At 50.4% G+C, this 18,149-nt stretch overlaps 1 protein-coding gene across 1 annotated transcript; it reads right to left on the reverse strand.

The window, feature by feature from the left end:
* Positions 1-14,129: 14,129 nt before the first annotated feature.
* On the reverse strand, positions 14,130-17,900 carry LOC144937474 (uncharacterized). Its single transcript, XM_078864719.1, has 5 exons — positions 17,829-17,900; positions 16,810-16,895; positions 15,152-15,649; positions 14,759-14,869; positions 14,130-14,164 (listed from the first exon to the last, which is right to left on the reverse strand). Exons 3-5 carry the CDS (start codon positions 15,633-15,635, stop codon positions 14,130-14,132), a joined length of 630 nt encoding a protein of 209 aa, XP_078720845.1. The 5' UTR covers positions 15,636-15,649; positions 16,810-16,895; positions 17,829-17,900.
* Between the last annotated feature and the right edge of the window lie 249 nt (positions 17,901-18,149).

The raw sequence follows: 18,149 nt of genomic DNA on the forward strand, positions 1-18,149 counted from the left end.
GGCATAGTATTGATTTGGAACCCCCCCCGCCCACCTCCTACGCATTTTCCATATGCTGAATTCCTCTTGATATGCAAATTATTTTGTTTAGGCGCTCTTCTTCCCACCTCCCCCCCCTCTAACCCAGCTTAAATATACGCTCCAAGCTTGGGGTGTTTCATTCTTCGCCTGAGGATGGCTGCTTGCGTTGTGGCCGAAACGTCGTGAGAATTGTTTTATTATGTTTTATTTTTATTATTTTATTACTTCCCTTCTACGTGACTTTACCGAAAGAACCAAGAAGAAAAAAAGGATTTCCTGCCATCCGAACGGAAATCGGTACAATTCCAGGATGCCCGTGGTTTGAGATTGTGGTGCTCCCCTGCGCGAGGTTTAAGGCACCTGTCACCGACATTCCATTCATCATGGATGATAACAAAACACAGTGGCTCAACACCGGGCTCAAATGCCTATTAACGTCAATAAACAGTACTGCCCGAGTTGGAATGGGTAAGCGTGTAACGCGTTTAGTGAATTGAGCCAAGATCGTTATTAAAAGAGCTTGGAAAAAAGGTGATGGGGATTGAATTTTAAAGTTGGGCAGTGCAAGGGAAGAGGCGGAAATAGATGTGAGGTGACCTGCAGTGCGGTGAGTGAGTGGGTGAGTGGATGGGTGGGTGGGTGAGTGGATGAGTGGGTGGGTGAGTGGGTGGGTGAGTGGTTGAGTGGGTGGGTTGATGGGTTGGTGAGTGGGTGGGTGAGTGGGTGGGTGAGTGGGTGGGTTGGTGAGTGGGTGGGTGAGTGGGTGGGTTGGTGAGTGGGTGGGTGGGTGGGTTGGTTGGTGGGTGGGTGGGTGGGTGAGTGGGTGGGTGGGTTGGTGGGTGGGTGAGTGGGTGGGTTGGTGGGCGGGTTGGTGGGTTGGTGGGTGGGTGGGTGAGTGGGTGGGTGGGTTGGTGGGTGGGTGGTTTTGTGAGTGGTTTGGTGAGTGGGTGGGTGAGTGGGTGGGTGGGTGAGTGGGTGGGTGGGTAGGTGGGTGGGTGGGTTGGTAGGTGGGTTGGGTGGGTGGGTTGGTGAGTGGGTGGGTTGGTGAGTGAGTGGGTGGGTGGGTGAGTGGGTGGGTGGGTGGGTGAGTGGGTAGGTTGGTGGGTGAGTGGGTGGGTTGGTGAGTGGGTTGGTGGGTGGGTGGGTTGGTGAGTGGGTGGGTGGGTGAGTAGGTGGGTGGGTTGGTGGGTGGGTGGTTTTGTGAGTGGTTTGGTGAGTGGGTGGGTGAGTGGGTGGGTGGGTTGGTGGGTGGGTGGGTTGGGTGGGTGGGTTGGTGAGTGAGTGAGTGAGTGGGTGGATGGGTGGGTGAGTGGGTGGATGGGTGGGTGGGTGGGTGAGTGGGTGGGTGGGTGGGTGAGTGAGTGCGTGAGTGGGTGGGTGAGTGGGTTGGTGGGTGGTTGGGTGGGTTGGTGAGTGGGTTGGTGGGTGGGTGGGTGAGTGGGTTGGTGGGTGGGTTGGTGGGTGGGTGGGTTGGTGAGTGGGTGGGTGGGTGAGTAGGTGGGTGGGTTGGTGGGTGGGTGGTTTGGTGAGTGGTTTGGTGAGTGGGTGGGTGGGTTGGGTGGGTGGGTGGGTTTGTTGGTTGGTGGGTGGGTTGGTTGGGTTGGTGAGTGGGTAGGTTGGTGAGTGGGTGGGTGGGTTGATGGGTGAGTGGGTGGGTGAGTGGGTGGGTGGGTGGGTGAGTGGGTGGGTGTGTGAGTGAGTGGGTGGGTGGGTGGGTGGGTGAGTGAGTGGGTGGATGGGTGGGTGAGTGGGTGGGTGGGTGAGTGGGTTGGTGGCTGAGTGGGTGGGGGGTGGGTGAGTGGTTGAGTGGGTGGGTGGGTGAGTGAGTAGGTGAGTGGGTGGGTGAGTGGGTTGGTGGGTGGGTTGGTGGGTGGTTGGGTGGGTTGGTGAGTGGGTTGGTGGGTGGGTGAGTGGGTGGGTGGGTGAGTGAGTGGGTGGGTGTGTGAGTGGGTTAGTGGGTGGGTGAGTGGGTTGGTGGGTGGGTGGGTGAGTGAGTGAGTGAGTGGGTGGGTGGGTGAGTGGGTGAGTGAGTGGGTGGGTGAGTGAGTGAGTGGGCGGGCGAGTGGGTGAGCGAGCGAGCGAGCGAGTGGGTGAGTGAGCGGGTGGGTGAGCGAGTGGGTGAGTGAATGAGTGGGTGTGTTTTCGTGACCTGCAGTGCAGTGAATACAGTGCGGAAGAGGCGGTGACGAATGGGAAACTGTTGTGGTCAATCTTGATTTGAAGCTTTCGTGACTGCAGGAATCCATACTCTTTGGTTCTTTCGGTGGTCAATTTCGCCTTTTAGTTCTGCATATTTTGTCATCAAGTTGTGTGGTGTAGCGAACGGTTAGTGCTACGCTGCGCTACAAACCCGACAACCAGAGTTCGATTCCTGCTCACGGCCAACACCAGTCACGATTATTTGAACCGGTCCTGGGCCTCCCCTAGGTCGACTTAGCCTAAAAATGTTAACTGCTGCACTGTATAAACATCTATTTGGTTATTTCGGCAAAGTCACGTAGAAAGAAAATTAAATAATAGCATACGACGATGAAATTTTACTAAGCTTGTTTGATTAAGTGCATTTTCTCTCTCTCTGTCTTTGTGTTATCGCTCGAGTATTTCCTGCAGTCACGAAGGCTCCAAATCTCTCATTGACAGGCTCATTTTTTAATCCTTTATATTAAGTTCACTTGCTTGCTTGCTTGCGCGCTTACGACCGTGCAAATCTTTCGGTCGTTTTTTAACCCACTTCCCGTGATCCAATCGAGCTGACATTTTGCACACAGACTCGTTGTGCGTGACAATTGATTTTCGTGAAAAATTTTTTCCATAACTTTACACTTTTTAGGATTTTTTTTTATATTTAATTACCAATTGCTTAATGGTGGCAGGCAATCATCTGACCCATAGGTGGCAGCCATCTCAAGCCAGAGGACGAGAGGACTCTCGCCGCCACGCATATTAAGGATTTATAGTGAAAAACTTTGTTTTTACGGGTAAATTTTTTCTACCCCCTCTCTCTGCCCCCCTCTCTCTCTATTTAAGGCCTCGACACAGAGGCGTTGTTTCTGTGTGCCTATGTGTGTGTCTGTCTCTGTGTGTCTGTGTTATCTCTCTGCTTATGTGTCTGTCTATGTGTCTCCGCGTCTGTGTTTTCTCTCTCTCTCAAATTTAGCAATCTTTGGAAGAACGTAATCAACCAGGTAGGGTGTTGACTGTTGTGTTAGCCGACTCTCTGTGTTGTATTGCATTATATTGCTAAGTTTACTAGGTTTGTTTTCTCTTTTATTCGTACATGACGATGATTGCTTGTGTTGCAATCGAAGCGTCGTATATTATCATTTAATTACATTTTCTTCTTTTTTTAGATTAAAAGCTTTCCTGACTGCAGGGATTCATTTTCTTGGTTCTTTCGGTAAAGTCACGTAGAATGGAAATAATCAAATAATAAAAATAAAACATAATAAAATAATTCTCACGACGTTTCGGCCACAACGCAAGCAGCCGTCCTCAGGTGGAGAACAGGTCTGTCGAGAAGACATAGTCTGAATGACACACCCCAGGCTTGGAGCGTATATTTAAGCTGGGATGGAGGGGGGAAGAGCACCTTGTATAGTGAATATACAGCAGTGTGATATACAGTAGGGTGGGTAGAATAATACATAGTGTAATATTACAATGTATAAGGTATAGAGTGGTATATAGTAATACAGTATATCATTTAATGTTGGGTTTGTTTATGGCAGTATATACGGTGTAGACCCGTGTGATGTAAGAGAATAAAGTTTAGCTGGAAGCATATTATATTTTTTGCGACATAGAATTGTAATCTATTACTTACTGTTAGTATCTCAGCTTAATGGAGAGTATATTTAGTATACTGATGATACCATGTAGTTTATACTTTAGTTGTTTACGTGGTGGTTTAGTTACTGCAGCTACATACTATTAACATTCCTTCCCTTTATTAATGTTACCCCTATCCCCTCCCTTTGATGCTGCTAATCCTGCATAATGCACGGGCATAATGACTTTAAACCCCCCGCCAAACCTCCTATGCATTTCACAAGTAGTACTAATCGCATATCTGCATTTCCCATAAATATGCTAAATTCCTCTGGATATGCAAATTATTTTGTCAAGGCGCTCTTCCCCCCTCCATCCCAGCTTAAATATACACTCCAAGCCTGGGGTGTGTCATTCAGACTCTGTCTTCTCGACAGACCTGTTCTCCACCTGAGGACGGCTGCTTGCGTTGTGGCCGAAACGTCGTGAGAATTATTTTATTATGTTTTATTTTTATTATTTATATTATTTCCATTCTACGTGACTTTACCGAAAGAACCAAGAAGATACATTTTCTTTCTAGGTGACTTTACCGAAAGAACCGAAGAGTAATTCCTGCAGTCACGAAAGCTCCAAATCAAGTTTGTGTAAACATCGCCACTGGGGAGACAAAAGCGGCGGAGCGTGGTTCTGGCCACCTTGTAAGCCATTCCGGCTTTTGTCGCTGCTCGTAGACAGCACTTGTCCCAGAAGTCTGTTCGTGAGATACAGGGGATCTTTGTCTTTGCTAGTGTGAGTGAATCTATGTCAATTACAAAGATTGAATAATGAATTTAAACCAAAAATAACTAACCATTTCAGGGAACTCGCTAAAAGATCTGCTGCATGTTAGAATGACTGGCAAGGCGATGTGGAGGCGTTACTGTTACACTGTCGTGGATGGATGACGACGCAGCCTCCCGGCTGGCTTCTTGTTTGCTGATCTCGTGGTAGCGCGTGCGTTGTGAACTTCCGTTCACGCGGATATTTTATTTTGTTAATTGAAAAGTGTCCATAATTTGTTAAGTGCATAAACGCCAAGTTTTGTAAACCATCTGGCTACCATGAGAGATTTGTTCATGAGGCGATCCACATATACAAACACAGAGACAATTTCAACCGAGAAGATGGATTCTGGCTCAGCAATCATTGCAAGGCCGTAATAAACCATTTTGGATCTTAACTAATTGTGTTCACGTTTACGGTGACTTTCAGACTGCAGTCTACTCACTGGCATTGACTATATATCTTTTGTATTCTCCGCAGGGAATGGAGTCTTTGCTCCGCTGCAAGTCTCCTACCACCACTCTCCCATTGACATATTTCGTTGCTTCCTCTTAGTACCTTTCACACGACGGTCAATGGTATAGTGTATAGCAGATTGTATAATAATAAATAGTATAAAAGTGTAATGTTCAATATAATGTATAAGGTAATATATAGTATCGTAATTGTATAGTGAATATACAGCAGTGTGGTATACAGTAGGGTGGGTAGAATAATACATAGTGTAATATTACAATGTATAGTTTAAGGTATAGGGTGGTGTATAGTAATGCAGTATATAATTTAATGTTGGGTTTAAGAAAAAAGTTTAGCTGGAGGCATATTTAATATTTTTTTACGTGGTGGTTTAGCTGCTGCAGCTCCTTACTATTAAAATTCCTTCCCTTTGTGGTGGTCAAGAATGACACAGGCCACACAACCTAGGGGAGGGGTACGTACCGGTTTGGACCGGTTCGTACCGGCAGGGTCAAGAGGCGGTTGGAACCGCTCTGAGGGGAGGGGGCTGGCGAAAGCCAGGGCCCGAGACACCCCCACCCCTCAGGGAGGGGATATATAAGACGGCTCCCGGAGAGCGGGAGCCAGTCCATCTCATCTGAAGCTGAAGGAGGTGCCGCCGGAGATCCAGGACCCCAAGCCTCGAGGATGCCGCCCCGCCGGGACTGAGTGGCCGAGGGGCCCGTTAAGCGTCCCTGGCGGAGTAGCTATAGACAAGGGAAGTAGAATGGTAGGGAATAGAGTGGAGGCCATACCTCCCTAGGTTGTGTGGTTGGGCTGTTCCCCCAGTGAGTGAGTGAGTGAGGAGGAATAGAGTGGTTATTGGAAATAAAGCGTGTGGCCTCTAAAAGAAGTCTCCGTCTCATTCAAGAATACTACAACTGGTGTCAGAAGCGGCCAAAGAACTACGCCAACATGGAAACAAGACAGAAAGCGCTCACCAGGGGCCAGGAGAAGGACGTCGAGGGCGACGCTGAGCCGGAGGCGGGAGCGACATTTCCGGGGGACGGGTCTGCGGGGGCGGGCTCGGGTTCTCCGGGGCCCTCCAGGAGTCCGCCGACGTCGGGATGGGCGATCCAGTCGGCCCATGCCCGGCTGGCCGATCTCCTCCACGCCGCTGCCTCCATCCTCGACGAGCTCACGCTGGGGGGAGCGGGAGCACCGGGAGGAGGACCAGGCCGGAGGATGGGTGGGGTTCCCGCCGAAAAACGCGCCATTCCCGCGCAAAATTTTGACGTCACCTCCGGAGGGGGAGACGTCACTTCCGCCGGGAACGCGGCCGCCGGAGATGACGTCACTTCCGCCGGGGGGTTCACCGCTTCCGGGGGAAACGACGTCAACCGGCCAGGAGGTCAGGGGGCACAGGGGGCCCGCGTCACATCCGGAGTCGGGGGCCTTGCACCAGGAGAGGCAGAGTTTTCGGGACGGTGCCCACCGATTCAGACGGATATTCTGCCACCGGGAGACGTTTCGAATACTACACTGGGGACGCTGTTGTCTTCAAAGGGGGACTACATCCCGGCGCTGCAACAGCACTTGCCTTCGCTGCAAGTTTTCGCGGCAAAGGGAGGGGACTGGGTGGCTTTTTCACGCCGTTTCGTGGCAAATGCCGAGACGGCTGGGTGGTCTGCTGACATCGCTCTCCGAGCCCTGCCTTCCGCCTTGGACGACGTGGCCTTGGCCACGTTCCTCCTTATTCCATGGAGGGAGCGCTCCACCTTTCAGGAGGCCCTCGATCGGATGGCCTTAGTGTATGGACCTCCATCCGAAACAAGACATCGTTTCGCCAGTCGGAGGAGGGAGGCGGACGAGACACCCCTTGCCTATCAGAGTGCACTGATGACGTTGGCTCAGGCGGCTTATCCTCGAATGGACGATGTGGGCCTGGACTCCATCGTGCTCGAGAAGTTGCTGCTGCTGGCTCGAGAACTGAGGATTGCCGTCCACGTCAAAGACGAAGCTAACCTTTCCTTGCTGGGGGCGGCACATTACCTGCACACGGAGTTGCTCCTCCAGCGGGATGGGCAGGTGGCGGCGTGCGCCGCTGCAAGAGTGGACGAGCTTCCGGATAACCAGGCCTTCGCGTCGCAGCGGGCCGCCAGTTGGAGGGGGGCCGACCGGCCTCGCCAAGGGGAACCACGGCGGAGAAACGGATCCCTGCAGGCGTGGGCTCGCGTCACGTGTTACAACTGTGGCCTGCAGGGTCACCTGGCATCGGGTTGCCCAGCACCCCGGCGCCGGGCTCCGGGTCGTCCACCATCGTCCGCCCGTCCACCGGCCGCTCCACAAGAACCCCAGGAATGTCGCGACACCTCATGCACACGGTCCCTGCCCGCATCTTATACACCGCATACACCGCGAAGTGGCGCGCCACTAAATCGTGTTGCGTTGAGGGGTGGGGAGCGGAACGGGGCTGGTGTTCGTGGGCCGCTTCGCGCGGTTCAGTGGTCCGAGTTGGCCCACAGGGTCGTGGCCGCGGCGACGGGCTCGTCGGTTATTCTCGGGGATATTGAGGGGATTCAATTTCGATTGTTGGTCGATACGGGGGCTTCGGCTACTATAATTTCCGACCTCATATACAACGTGTTACCAAAGAGATGTCAGGCACTCGCCCCATTCTCCGTCCCTTGCTTTGCGGCGAATGGGGGTTCCCTGGGGATTATTGGACAAATAACTGCTCAAATTTGTATTGGCGATATTAAATTATCTGGTCCCGTTTTGGTTTCCGATGCCTTGGCCGTTCCCTGTTTGTTGGGTACGAACTTCTTGGGGAGGACGCCCATCAAAATTTTTATTGACAGGCTGCATCGAGCTCCCTTCGGGCCGACGGATGGCGTTTCTGCCCTCACCAAACCGGCTACGCACAGCTTGCGCGACTGTTCCGGCTATGGCGTCTGAAACCGTGCGGATTCCGCCGGGTGCGCAGATGCTAATACCACTTCAGTTACGAAAACCACTGGAGGCAGACGCTACGTCGGGGGTTTTGTTGTCTCCTTCCAATACGGCCGAGCGAGGGTTGGACTTGGTGGGTGCACAAACGCTTGTGCATAAAGAGGGACAGCCCTTCATTCAGGTGCTGAATGCGGGATTGCGGACGAAGGTCGTGCACCGAGGGGCTGTGATTGCACATGCGTCATTGCCGCTGGCCACTGACTCCATCGCGGCTCATGTCGGGGAGGCGCCGGGGTTCGGGACGCAGGTGGGTGTCGATGAGGTATGGATGGATTCTCTCTGTTCAGGGGCTGAAAATCTTTCCGAGTCACAAAGATTAAAGCTGCGCATGTTGCTTCGTGAATTTCCCGATGTTTTTAGCAAACACAAATTCGATGTCGGGTGCACTAATCTATTAAAACACCACATTGATACGGGGGATTCCGCTCCCATTCGGCAATATCCGTTCCGATTGAGTCCGGCAGAGAAGGAACATGTCCGGTTGGCAGTGAATGACATGCTTGCCGCGGATATTGTGGCTCCCTCCAACAGCCCATGGGGTGCGCCGATTGTGCTTGTAAAAAAACATGATGGCAGTTTGAGGTTTTGTGTGGATTTTCGGAAGCTTAACAAGGTTTCGCTGGCGGACGCGTATCCGCTCCCGCGCATGGACGAGTCGCTCGATGCCTTGGCGGGGGTGCGGTATTTTTCAACCTTGGACCTTTTGTCGGGGTTTTGGCAACTGCCCTTGGATGACGCTTCCAAACCTAAGACCGCGTTCCGTACGCCACAGGGCCTTTATCAGTTCAATCGGTTGCCCATGGGATTGCATTCAGCTCCAGCGACGTTCCAGAGATTGATGGAACTGGTCCTCGCTGGCCTGCAGTGGGACTCTTGTCTTATATATCTGGACGACGTAATTATTTTCAGCCGTACGTTTGAGGAACATCTGGACAGACTGCGGGCTGTATTTCTCAGAGTGGGATCGGCTAACCTTAAATTTAAGCCTCAGAAATGTTTCCTGCTGCGTGAATCGGTGCGGTACCTCGGCCACGTTGTCAGTTCTACAGGTATAGCCACCGATCCTGCTAAAACAGACTGTGTGAGAACGTGGCCCACGCCCACGTCTGTGGGGGAAGTCCGCAGTTTTATAGGCTTTGCGTCCTATTACTGCCGGTTTGTCGAGGGGTTTGCGATGATTGCCAAACCCCTTCATGCTCTGACGGCCAAGGGGGCTAAATTCCATTGGGGGGAAGAGGAGGACAGGGCGTTCAGGGCGCTTCGCGATGCCCTTGTCCGAGCTCCACCCTTGTGCTATCCCGATTTCACGTTGCCCTTCATCCTGGACACCGATGCCAGCAATACCGTCATCGGCGCGGTGCTTTCGCAGGTTGTCAACGGGGTTGAACGGGTCGTTGCCTATGGCAGTAGGGTTCTGTCTCCGGCAGAACAACGTTATTGCGTCACTCGCCGTGAGCTGCTCGCTATTGTCGTGTTTGTTCAACAATATCGACCATACCTGTACGGTAGGCATTTTACGGTTTGTTCCGATCATGCCGCGCTACAGTATGCATTGAAAATAGACCAGCCGTCCAGCCAGCTGTCACGTTGGCTTGAGGTCCTACAGGACTACACGTTCACGGTGGTGTACCGGAAGGGGACACAACATTCAAACGCGGATGGCTTGTCACGGCTTCCTCCGGGTGATGGGTGCGCGTGTTTTATGGGCTCGGGGAGATGCAAATCGCCCACGAGTACTGCTCCGGCTTCTCCCTTGGCGGCAGCAGCAGGGGTGGTCGATGGGGAACCTGTCGCCGAGGGAGACTCGCAGGTGTTGGTCGCTCGCGACTCGCTCCTCGATCTGCCTCTCGACGAATGGGGACGCTTCCAGATGGAGGACAATTCCCTCCTCAGGTTACGCCGTCGTGCGGAGAGAGGGGGAAATTGTCAGGAAAGGGTGGGTACTGTCATGTTGCGGGAGGGTCTCCTCATGTCATGGGACGCCAGCTCGGGGCGTTACAAAATCGTCGTCCCCACCGCTCTGCGGGGCAGAGCCGTGTGGGCGGCGCACGAACGCATCCTGCATTTGGGTATTCACAAAACGCTCGCTACACTGCAATTGGATTTTTTTTTGGCCTGGGATGGCGCGCGATGTCGCCGACCTTTTGAACAGTTGCACGCAGTGTGCGCGGCGGAAACACCCGGCTAGGGCGGCTTGCCCACCCCTTCAGTCGATTCAGGTGTCCCGGGTTAACGAGTTGGTGGCTCTTGACATTCTGGGTCCCTTCCCTGTCACCGCTCGGGGTAATAAGTACCTGCTGGTTGGGGTTGAATATTTCACCCGTTGGCCTATGGCCTGGCCCCTCCCCAACCAGTCGGCGGCAGCCATTGCGGAGGCGTTTCTCCAGGGCTACGTCCTGGATAAGGGCGCCCCGGAACGGCTGCTAACCGACCAGGGAAGGAACTTTTCGTCCAACCTTCTGCGGGAGGTTTGTGACCTTTTGTGCACGCAGAAGGTCCGGACTTCCCCCTACCACCCGCAAACCGATGGTATGGTCGAACGTCTACACCGGACCATTACCTCGATGTTGTGCCATCAGGTGGACGACACACAGTTGGATTGGGACCTGAGGATTCCGGGAGTTCTGGCCGCATATAGGTTGGCGCCTCACGCGGCCATGGGCTATTCGCCCTTCTACTTAATGTATGGCAGGGATGTCGACCCCCCCATGGAGGTGCAATTGCGAGTCCAGACGGCGGCGTCGCGCTCGAAACTGTCCGAACACGCTCAATTCAATATTCGGAAGTTGGTCGAGGCGAGGGTGGTTGCGCAGGAAAATTCCAGGGCTAGGCAACGAGCGAATGAGCGTCTCTATGATCGCCGGGTTACGGTACACAGATGGGCAGTAGGGGACAAGGCGTGGCTGCACTGCCCACAGGTGCCGCTGTCAACGTCATCGACATTGCTGCGGGCCTGGCGGGGGCCGGTCGACATTGTTCAGGTCGTTCGGGACCAGTGTGTTAGGGTCGCGTGCGGACGGCGCTCTTGGTACGTGCACCCCTCGTGCCTGAAACCCTATGTCGCACCACGCACTCACACACCTTCATCTCGCAGGGGCCGGCCGCGTGATGGGTCCGGCAGGCTGGGGGAGGGGCCTCGTGATCCCCTTGTTGTTCCGAAACCCCCTGCCACTCTTTCGGATGCTGCAGGTGTGAGTCCACCAAGGGTGGCCTCACCGGAGGAGCGGGAAGCGGCCCGGCCGCCTGTCCAGCAGGAAGACGGCTCACGGGCTTTGTCCCCGGGCCTCGGGACGTGCCGGACGGCCGTCATCTGGCCCCTCCTGACCCTCCGCAAGGAACGCTGACCTCTTGCGATGGACCCGCCACACGGACTTGTTCGAAGGGTCTCAGGTTCTCCTGAGACCTGTCGTTGATACACTGCCTCCTTGCGGGGCCGGGGGTTCGATCCACCCCATTCGTTGGCGTGGTGTGTCTGCAGTGTTCTTGTGTACAGGGGGGTTGGGGTAAATTATTGGGGATTGTTGTGCTTTATTGTTCTGTTATTGTTACTGTGTGTTGAGGCTCACGCACTGTTCTTGTCGCGTTAGAATTCCTGGTTCACGAGTAAGGTTGGGATGTGAATAGTGATGCAGCCCGGGACGGCTGCGGGCTGTATAGGGGGGGGGGTTATGTGGTGGTCAAGAATGACACAGGTCACACAACCTAGGGGAGGGGTACGTACCGGTTTGGACCGGTTCGTACCGGCAGGGACGAGAGGCGGTTGGAACCGCTCTGAGGGGAGGGGGCTGGCGACAGCCAGGGCCTGAGACACCCCCACCCCTCAGGGAGGGGATATATAAGACGGCTCCCGGAGAGCGGGAGCCAGTCCATCTCATCTGAAGCTGAAGGAGGTGCCGCCGGAGATCCAGGACCCCAAGCCTCGAGGATGCCGCCCCGCCGGGACTGAGTGGCCGAGGGGCCCGTTAAGCGTCCCTGGCGGAGTAGCTATAGACTAGGGAAGTAGAGTGGTAGGGAATAGAGTGGAGGCCATACCTCCCTAGGTTGTGTGGTTGGGCTGTTCCCCCAGTGAGTGAGGAGGAATAGAGTGGTTATTGGAAATAAAGCGTGTGGCCTCTAAAAGAAGTCTCCGTCTCATTCAAGAATACTACACCTTTATTACTGCTAACCCTACTCCCTCCCTTTGATGCTGCTAATCCTACATAATGCACGGGCATAATATGACTTTGAGACCCCCCCCACCTCCAACGCATTCCACAAGTAGTGACTAATCCCATATCTGCATTTTCCATAAATATGCTGTCTTTCGAACAGACATGTTCTTCACCTGAGGACGGCTGCTTGCGTTGTGGCCGAAACGTCGTGAGAATTGTATTTTATTATGTTTATATGTATTATTTTATTATTTTCATTCTACATGACTTTACCGAAAGAACCAAGAAGACACAACAATGTGTTGTGTATTGTTGAATTCAGTGATGGTGACTTAAGATGACAACAGTGCAGTTCTTCAGGAACTGGTGGCGTTGCAAAGTGCTTAAGGCTGAGAGCTTGTTTTACACACACAGTACACGCTACTGTGTGTTGTTGAATTCAGTGATGGTGACTTAAGATGACAACAGTGCCGTTCTTCCGGAACTGGTGGTGTTGCAAAGTGCTTAAGGCTGAGAGCTTGTTTTACACACACAGTACACGCTACTGTGTGTTGTTGAATTCAGTGATGGTGACTTAAGATGACAACAGTGCAGTTCTTCAGAAACTGGTGGCGTTGCAAAGTGCTTAAGGCTGAGAGCTTGTTTTACACACACAGTACACGCTACTGTGTGTTGTTGAATTCAGTGATGGTGACTTAAGATGACAACAGTGCAGTTCTTCAGGAACTAGTGGCGTTGCAAAGTGCTTAAGGCTGAGAGCTTGTTTTACACACACAGTACACGCTACTGTGTGTTGTTGAAACCTTCTGCATGTTGACGGAACGTGACCCAAGTTTTTACTCTGATCAAGGTAGTTTACTTTGCACCACCCTCTTCTCTGCCTTCATTTGAAATAACATCAAGAATACGCTCATACGTAGAGCATTGCAGTGCTCATTTATGTTGGTGAATCAGTGAGTCATTGGTGTCCATTGCACATTCTTATGGTAGGGATCAGTTTATCCACAGTATAGACACTCCTGACTTCCCACAGAGCGAGGGGTGCTGGTTCGAGTTGATCCCCGGTTGGGGATCAGAACTCTGAACCTTACAATTGCGAGCCGAGCATTCTGCCACTGCACCACCCAGCCCGACGTGCCGGAACATCCTCATGCAGGCCCATTCGCGATAGAGGGGGGAAATATATCAGTTACTCATTTCCCTTTCCCAGAATGATTGCAATTCCATGAAAGAAATGGGATATGTAACCAGTTCATCTCATGGCCTTTCTGGGAATTCCCCAGGTCGTATAGTCGCAACTATTCCCGGCTCGTTAAAGGCAGCACGTAAAAAACAAACTCAGTTATGATCGGTAACTCTGGAACACAATGGAGTGCTATGTACTCTGTAATTACGTGAATTCGTGTGGATATTTTCAGAACAAAAACGTCACGACCATCACCCCACCCGATAATAGATGTATACAGTACACTGACCAGCAGCTTTATTCTTGATGATGCTTATTGGTCCTCTACCTCGTCAAGGATCATTTACATAAAACGAATGGGAGGAATGCACATCAACGATGGTTAATTACTCTGAAAGAATCTTCCACATACGTTAATCATGTCCTAACATTTTTCCAGAATACATTTCCCTTTCAATTGTTTTTTATCTCCCCACCTTAAATCTAAACGAAGACAAAAAAGGTGTTTAATCAGACAGACAACATTGCTAGAGGAAGGTTTATACTGGAAGTCTCTTCGACACATTGTATCGGTCCACCCCACGCCTTTCAGACTAGCTCTGCTCATCAGTAACTGCATTTTCCAGCCAAAAATCTTCCAGAATACGACGAGAGGAAACATTATATCGATCCGCCCCTTAGGTCTTCTATAAGAACTTTCTCCACAGAGTGCATTAATGTTTACGTTTACCTCACTTAAAAACAAAAAGCGATAGATGCTTGCACTCTGCGAGAAAGAAGGGGGAAGGTGGGCGTAACAGGTGACATGGGGAGAAGGGGGGATATTGTAAATGTTAAGCTCTTGCCCACTGTGTTGAACTAAAGAGAATAAATATTATTTTGAAAGAAAACTTATGGAGTGCACCACTGTTAACCCCCTGACTGTTTCTGTTATTTTCGTGACCCGATGATGAATTATGTGAATGTTGACCTAAATTACAATCCTCCACGCCACGTTGAGGCAAGCAGTGATGGTGGCTTACATCTGGACGGCTGACTGCAACCACACGCTTATGACCACCTGCGCACATCACAGATTCTAACATAGACTTTTTAGTATTATTTTTCATCCAGTGAACAAGGTGTAAAATATGTTTGCATTTACAGTTCCAAAAGTTAATTGTGAGATCGATTCCCTCTAGACTGTTGAGTGAATTAAATGTACCTTTGTGAATTACAGACAAATTGTTGCTTGACAAGTTTAAAAACCTGAGCTTCTGCAACGAATTAAATGCACTCTGGTGAAGACATCTCAGCTGGTTATTGTTGAGATACAGCTGTTCTAAACCAGTCAAGGGAAGGAGTAATCTTCTGTCAAGGCTTTTCAGTTTGTTGAAGCTGATAAAAAGTTTCCGTAAGTTTGTGAGGCCGTAGAATGTCTCATTGGAGAGTGATGATATCTCATTATGACTAAGATCCAATAGTTGTAATTCTTGCATTGTGTAAAAGGCTTTGGCATTAATTAATTTTATATTATTGTGTTTCATGTTGAGGATTCTTGTGGTTTGTGGTATACCAGGAGGTATTGAGCAGTACTTTTTATTAGTACAATCAACGGTTTCATTTCTACAATGACAACCATAAAAAGGGCACCTAAAATCATCTGCAGGAGAAGCAATACTTGCTTTGATTGCCGGGATTGTAGGAAATGTCTTACTGTCATTGGTCATTACTTCAAAGTCAAGATCCTTAACATCTTTAACATACATAAGGCCTGTAGAACAACTCACATCGTCGTATTCATCAAACAGTTCTTTGTAGGTTTTGATCCAGTGACTCAAGTACAGAACATCTCTTTGCTCGCAGTCCCACGGGTTATTGTACAATCGAATCATGATTAAATTGGAGAGCCGATCGAATCCACCCCATGGGATGCTCTGCAGGAGGTTGCCGTGAAGTGAGAGCATCTGAAGTTGTGGGAAGTGGTCAAAGGTGCCTCGGCTGAAATTCCGTATGCTGTTGTCGTTTAGGCACAGACGCGCGATGCTGTCGCTGTTGGGGAAGTCGGTGTGTGAAAGGTAGGTCAACTGATTGTAGTCCAGCCTCAACCACTCCGCATCGGCAGGCAGGCCCCTCGGAACAGATGCCAGCATCCTGAAAGAGCAGTCGATGGTGGACCCGTAGCAAGCGCATTCGCCCGGGCATCCGGACGTCACGTGGGGGATGAACAGCAGCAGGGCGAGGCTCAAGAATGCCATGTCTCCTGACGACCCTGAAAAACAAACAAGGGCAATGTATTGCAATGTGTTACAAAGCCTTGTGTTATAATTCAATGTGTTACAATGTTACGTGTTACAATGTTACGTGTTACAATGCAACGTGTTACAATGCAATGTGTTAAAATACAAAGTGATATAATGCAATGTGTTATAATACAATGTATTATAATGCTGTGTTATAATGCAATGTGTTACAATACAATGTGTTAAAATACAAAGTGTAACAATCTAAACTTATCTATTTTTATTTTACTAGGTAAGGCATACTAAGCTATACAGCTCTTTTTCAGAAGCGAGCTGGCCACAAATGATAGCTCAATAAAGTGGCTTATTATGTAGAAATGTATAGCAGCCAAATACTCTAAACGCGTGTTGATTCTAAATATGGAGTGAAAAACCAGTTGACCTGGAGAAATGTCCACACGACCACGGGGAGAACATGCAAACTCCTAATATACAGGCATCAGGGTCGGGATTGAACCCACGACTTTCTGTATACCAGGCGAAGTAGTGAAAAATCGCCATCACGGCGCCCATACAAAGCGTCACAATGCAATGTGTTAAAATGCAATGTGTTACAATACAATTTGTTGCTATACAATGCGCTACAATACAATGTGTTACAATGCATTGTGTTAAAATACAAAGTCACCTGATGAGGCTGGTTGTAATTACCGGGGAGACGTCGTACTCGAACTATAAATGTTGTGGGTTCACTCCAATACACTGGTGGCAAACCTTACTAATTGGTTGTGTAGGGTGGTGGCGTGTTTAACGACACATTTATATTTACGCCATCTAACCGAAAACCTCTATTATGGAAAATACAAAGTGTTACAATTCAAAGTGTTACAACACAATACAATGTATTACAATCCAATGTAGTACAATGCCATGTCTGCCTTTCTCTCTTATCACTTACATATCTTTGCTCTTCGGGGTTCCTCTGATCTCAGTTATTCGCTGTCTCTGTGTGGCTCTTTATTTAATAATGTCAATATATCGTTTAATCATGAGAGAACTAAAAAGACAAAAAAAGCAATGAACCACAACAATAACCCCAATAGAAATCAGAACAAAAACAACCAAATAGAAATCAGAGCAAAGACAACCGCGTTTGAGAAGATACAAAGTATTAAATAAAATATTTCACCTGGAAAGTCCCGTTGATCTCCGTTCCTCTTCTCTGTGTGCGTCTGCGTCTCTGTGTCTCTCCGTGACCCGTCGTGGCGGTTAAACCTGCTCAAGTTATTCGAGTCAAATGATTGTTTAGAATAATCTCGAGCTGCAACACGAATTAACCTCTTTCGCGTCTGTTGCACCTTCTCCTGCTGTTACCGCTGTCACGAAAGTCGCCGGCTGTGTGTACAGCAATGACGAACGCTAAGCAACGACTTCCCTCTTTCAGTTTAACACGGAACAAACGTAGCAGTAAATTCCACTTGTAAAGCACAATGTCGTAAGATAATTCACACAAAATATGAAACGTGCGTTTTGGGAATTTAGAAGCTTCTGACTACGATTGTCTCCCTGCGCCAGGTGAGTGGCGTTAGCTCCAACTGGTGTCCACCACAAGCGACTCAACTCCACCACAAGCGACTCAACTCCACGACAAGCGACTCAACTCCACGACAAGCGACTCAACTCCACCACAAGCGACTCAACTCCACCACAAGCGACTCAACTCCACGACAAGCGACTCAACTCCACGACAAGCGATTCAACTCCACCACAAGCGACTCAACTCCACCACAAGCGACTCAACTCCACGACAAGCGACTCAACTCCACCACAAGCGACTCAACTCCACGACAAGCGACTCAACTCCACCATAAGCGACTCAACTCCACGACAATTGACTCAACTCCACCACAAGCGACTCAACTCCACGACAAGCGACGCAACTCCACCACAAGCGACTCAATTGTGACACTTGCCACACAAGTGTGGTGGTTGAGTGGGTGAGGGGTTGAGTGGATGAGTGGTTGAGTGGATGAGTGAGTGTGTTGTTGTAACCTCCAGTGTGGTGGTTGAGTGGGTGAGTGGTTGAGTGGATGAGTGGTTGAGTGAGTGTGTTGTTGTCACCTGCAGTGTGGTGGTTAAACACAGTGGATGGAGATGGCAGTCTGCTTTGAGCAAGCTATTCAGTGGCGTTGTTGCGCATTAACCTACCCGCGGAGTGGCGAGATGGCTCAACTCAGCTGCTGCTGAAGCTGCTGCTGATGAAGCTGCCGCTCATGCCGGCGACGGAAGTAACACTGACGGCTGCTGGCCGTAGTGCTGGTGACGTGCGGTTCCGTGTCCTCCTCCTTCGGCAGGGCAGGTTGCAACACCATGGCAGGTGTCATACTCATAATTTTTCAATCTAAACTAAACTATATATATATTAATCAGGTGAGGCCCACTGAGCTATCGAGCTCTTTTTTCAAAAGCGACCAGGCTATCACAAATGATAGCTCAACGAAGTGGCTTATCGTGTGGACATTTAGGGGC

This window comes from Lampetra fluviatilis, chromosome 19, assembly GCF_964198595.1.
Source record: "Lampetra fluviatilis chromosome 19, kcLamFluv1.1, whole genome shotgun sequence".
NCBI classification, from domain to species: domain Eukaryota; kingdom Metazoa; phylum Chordata; class Hyperoartia; order Petromyzontiformes; family Petromyzontidae; genus Lampetra; species Lampetra fluviatilis.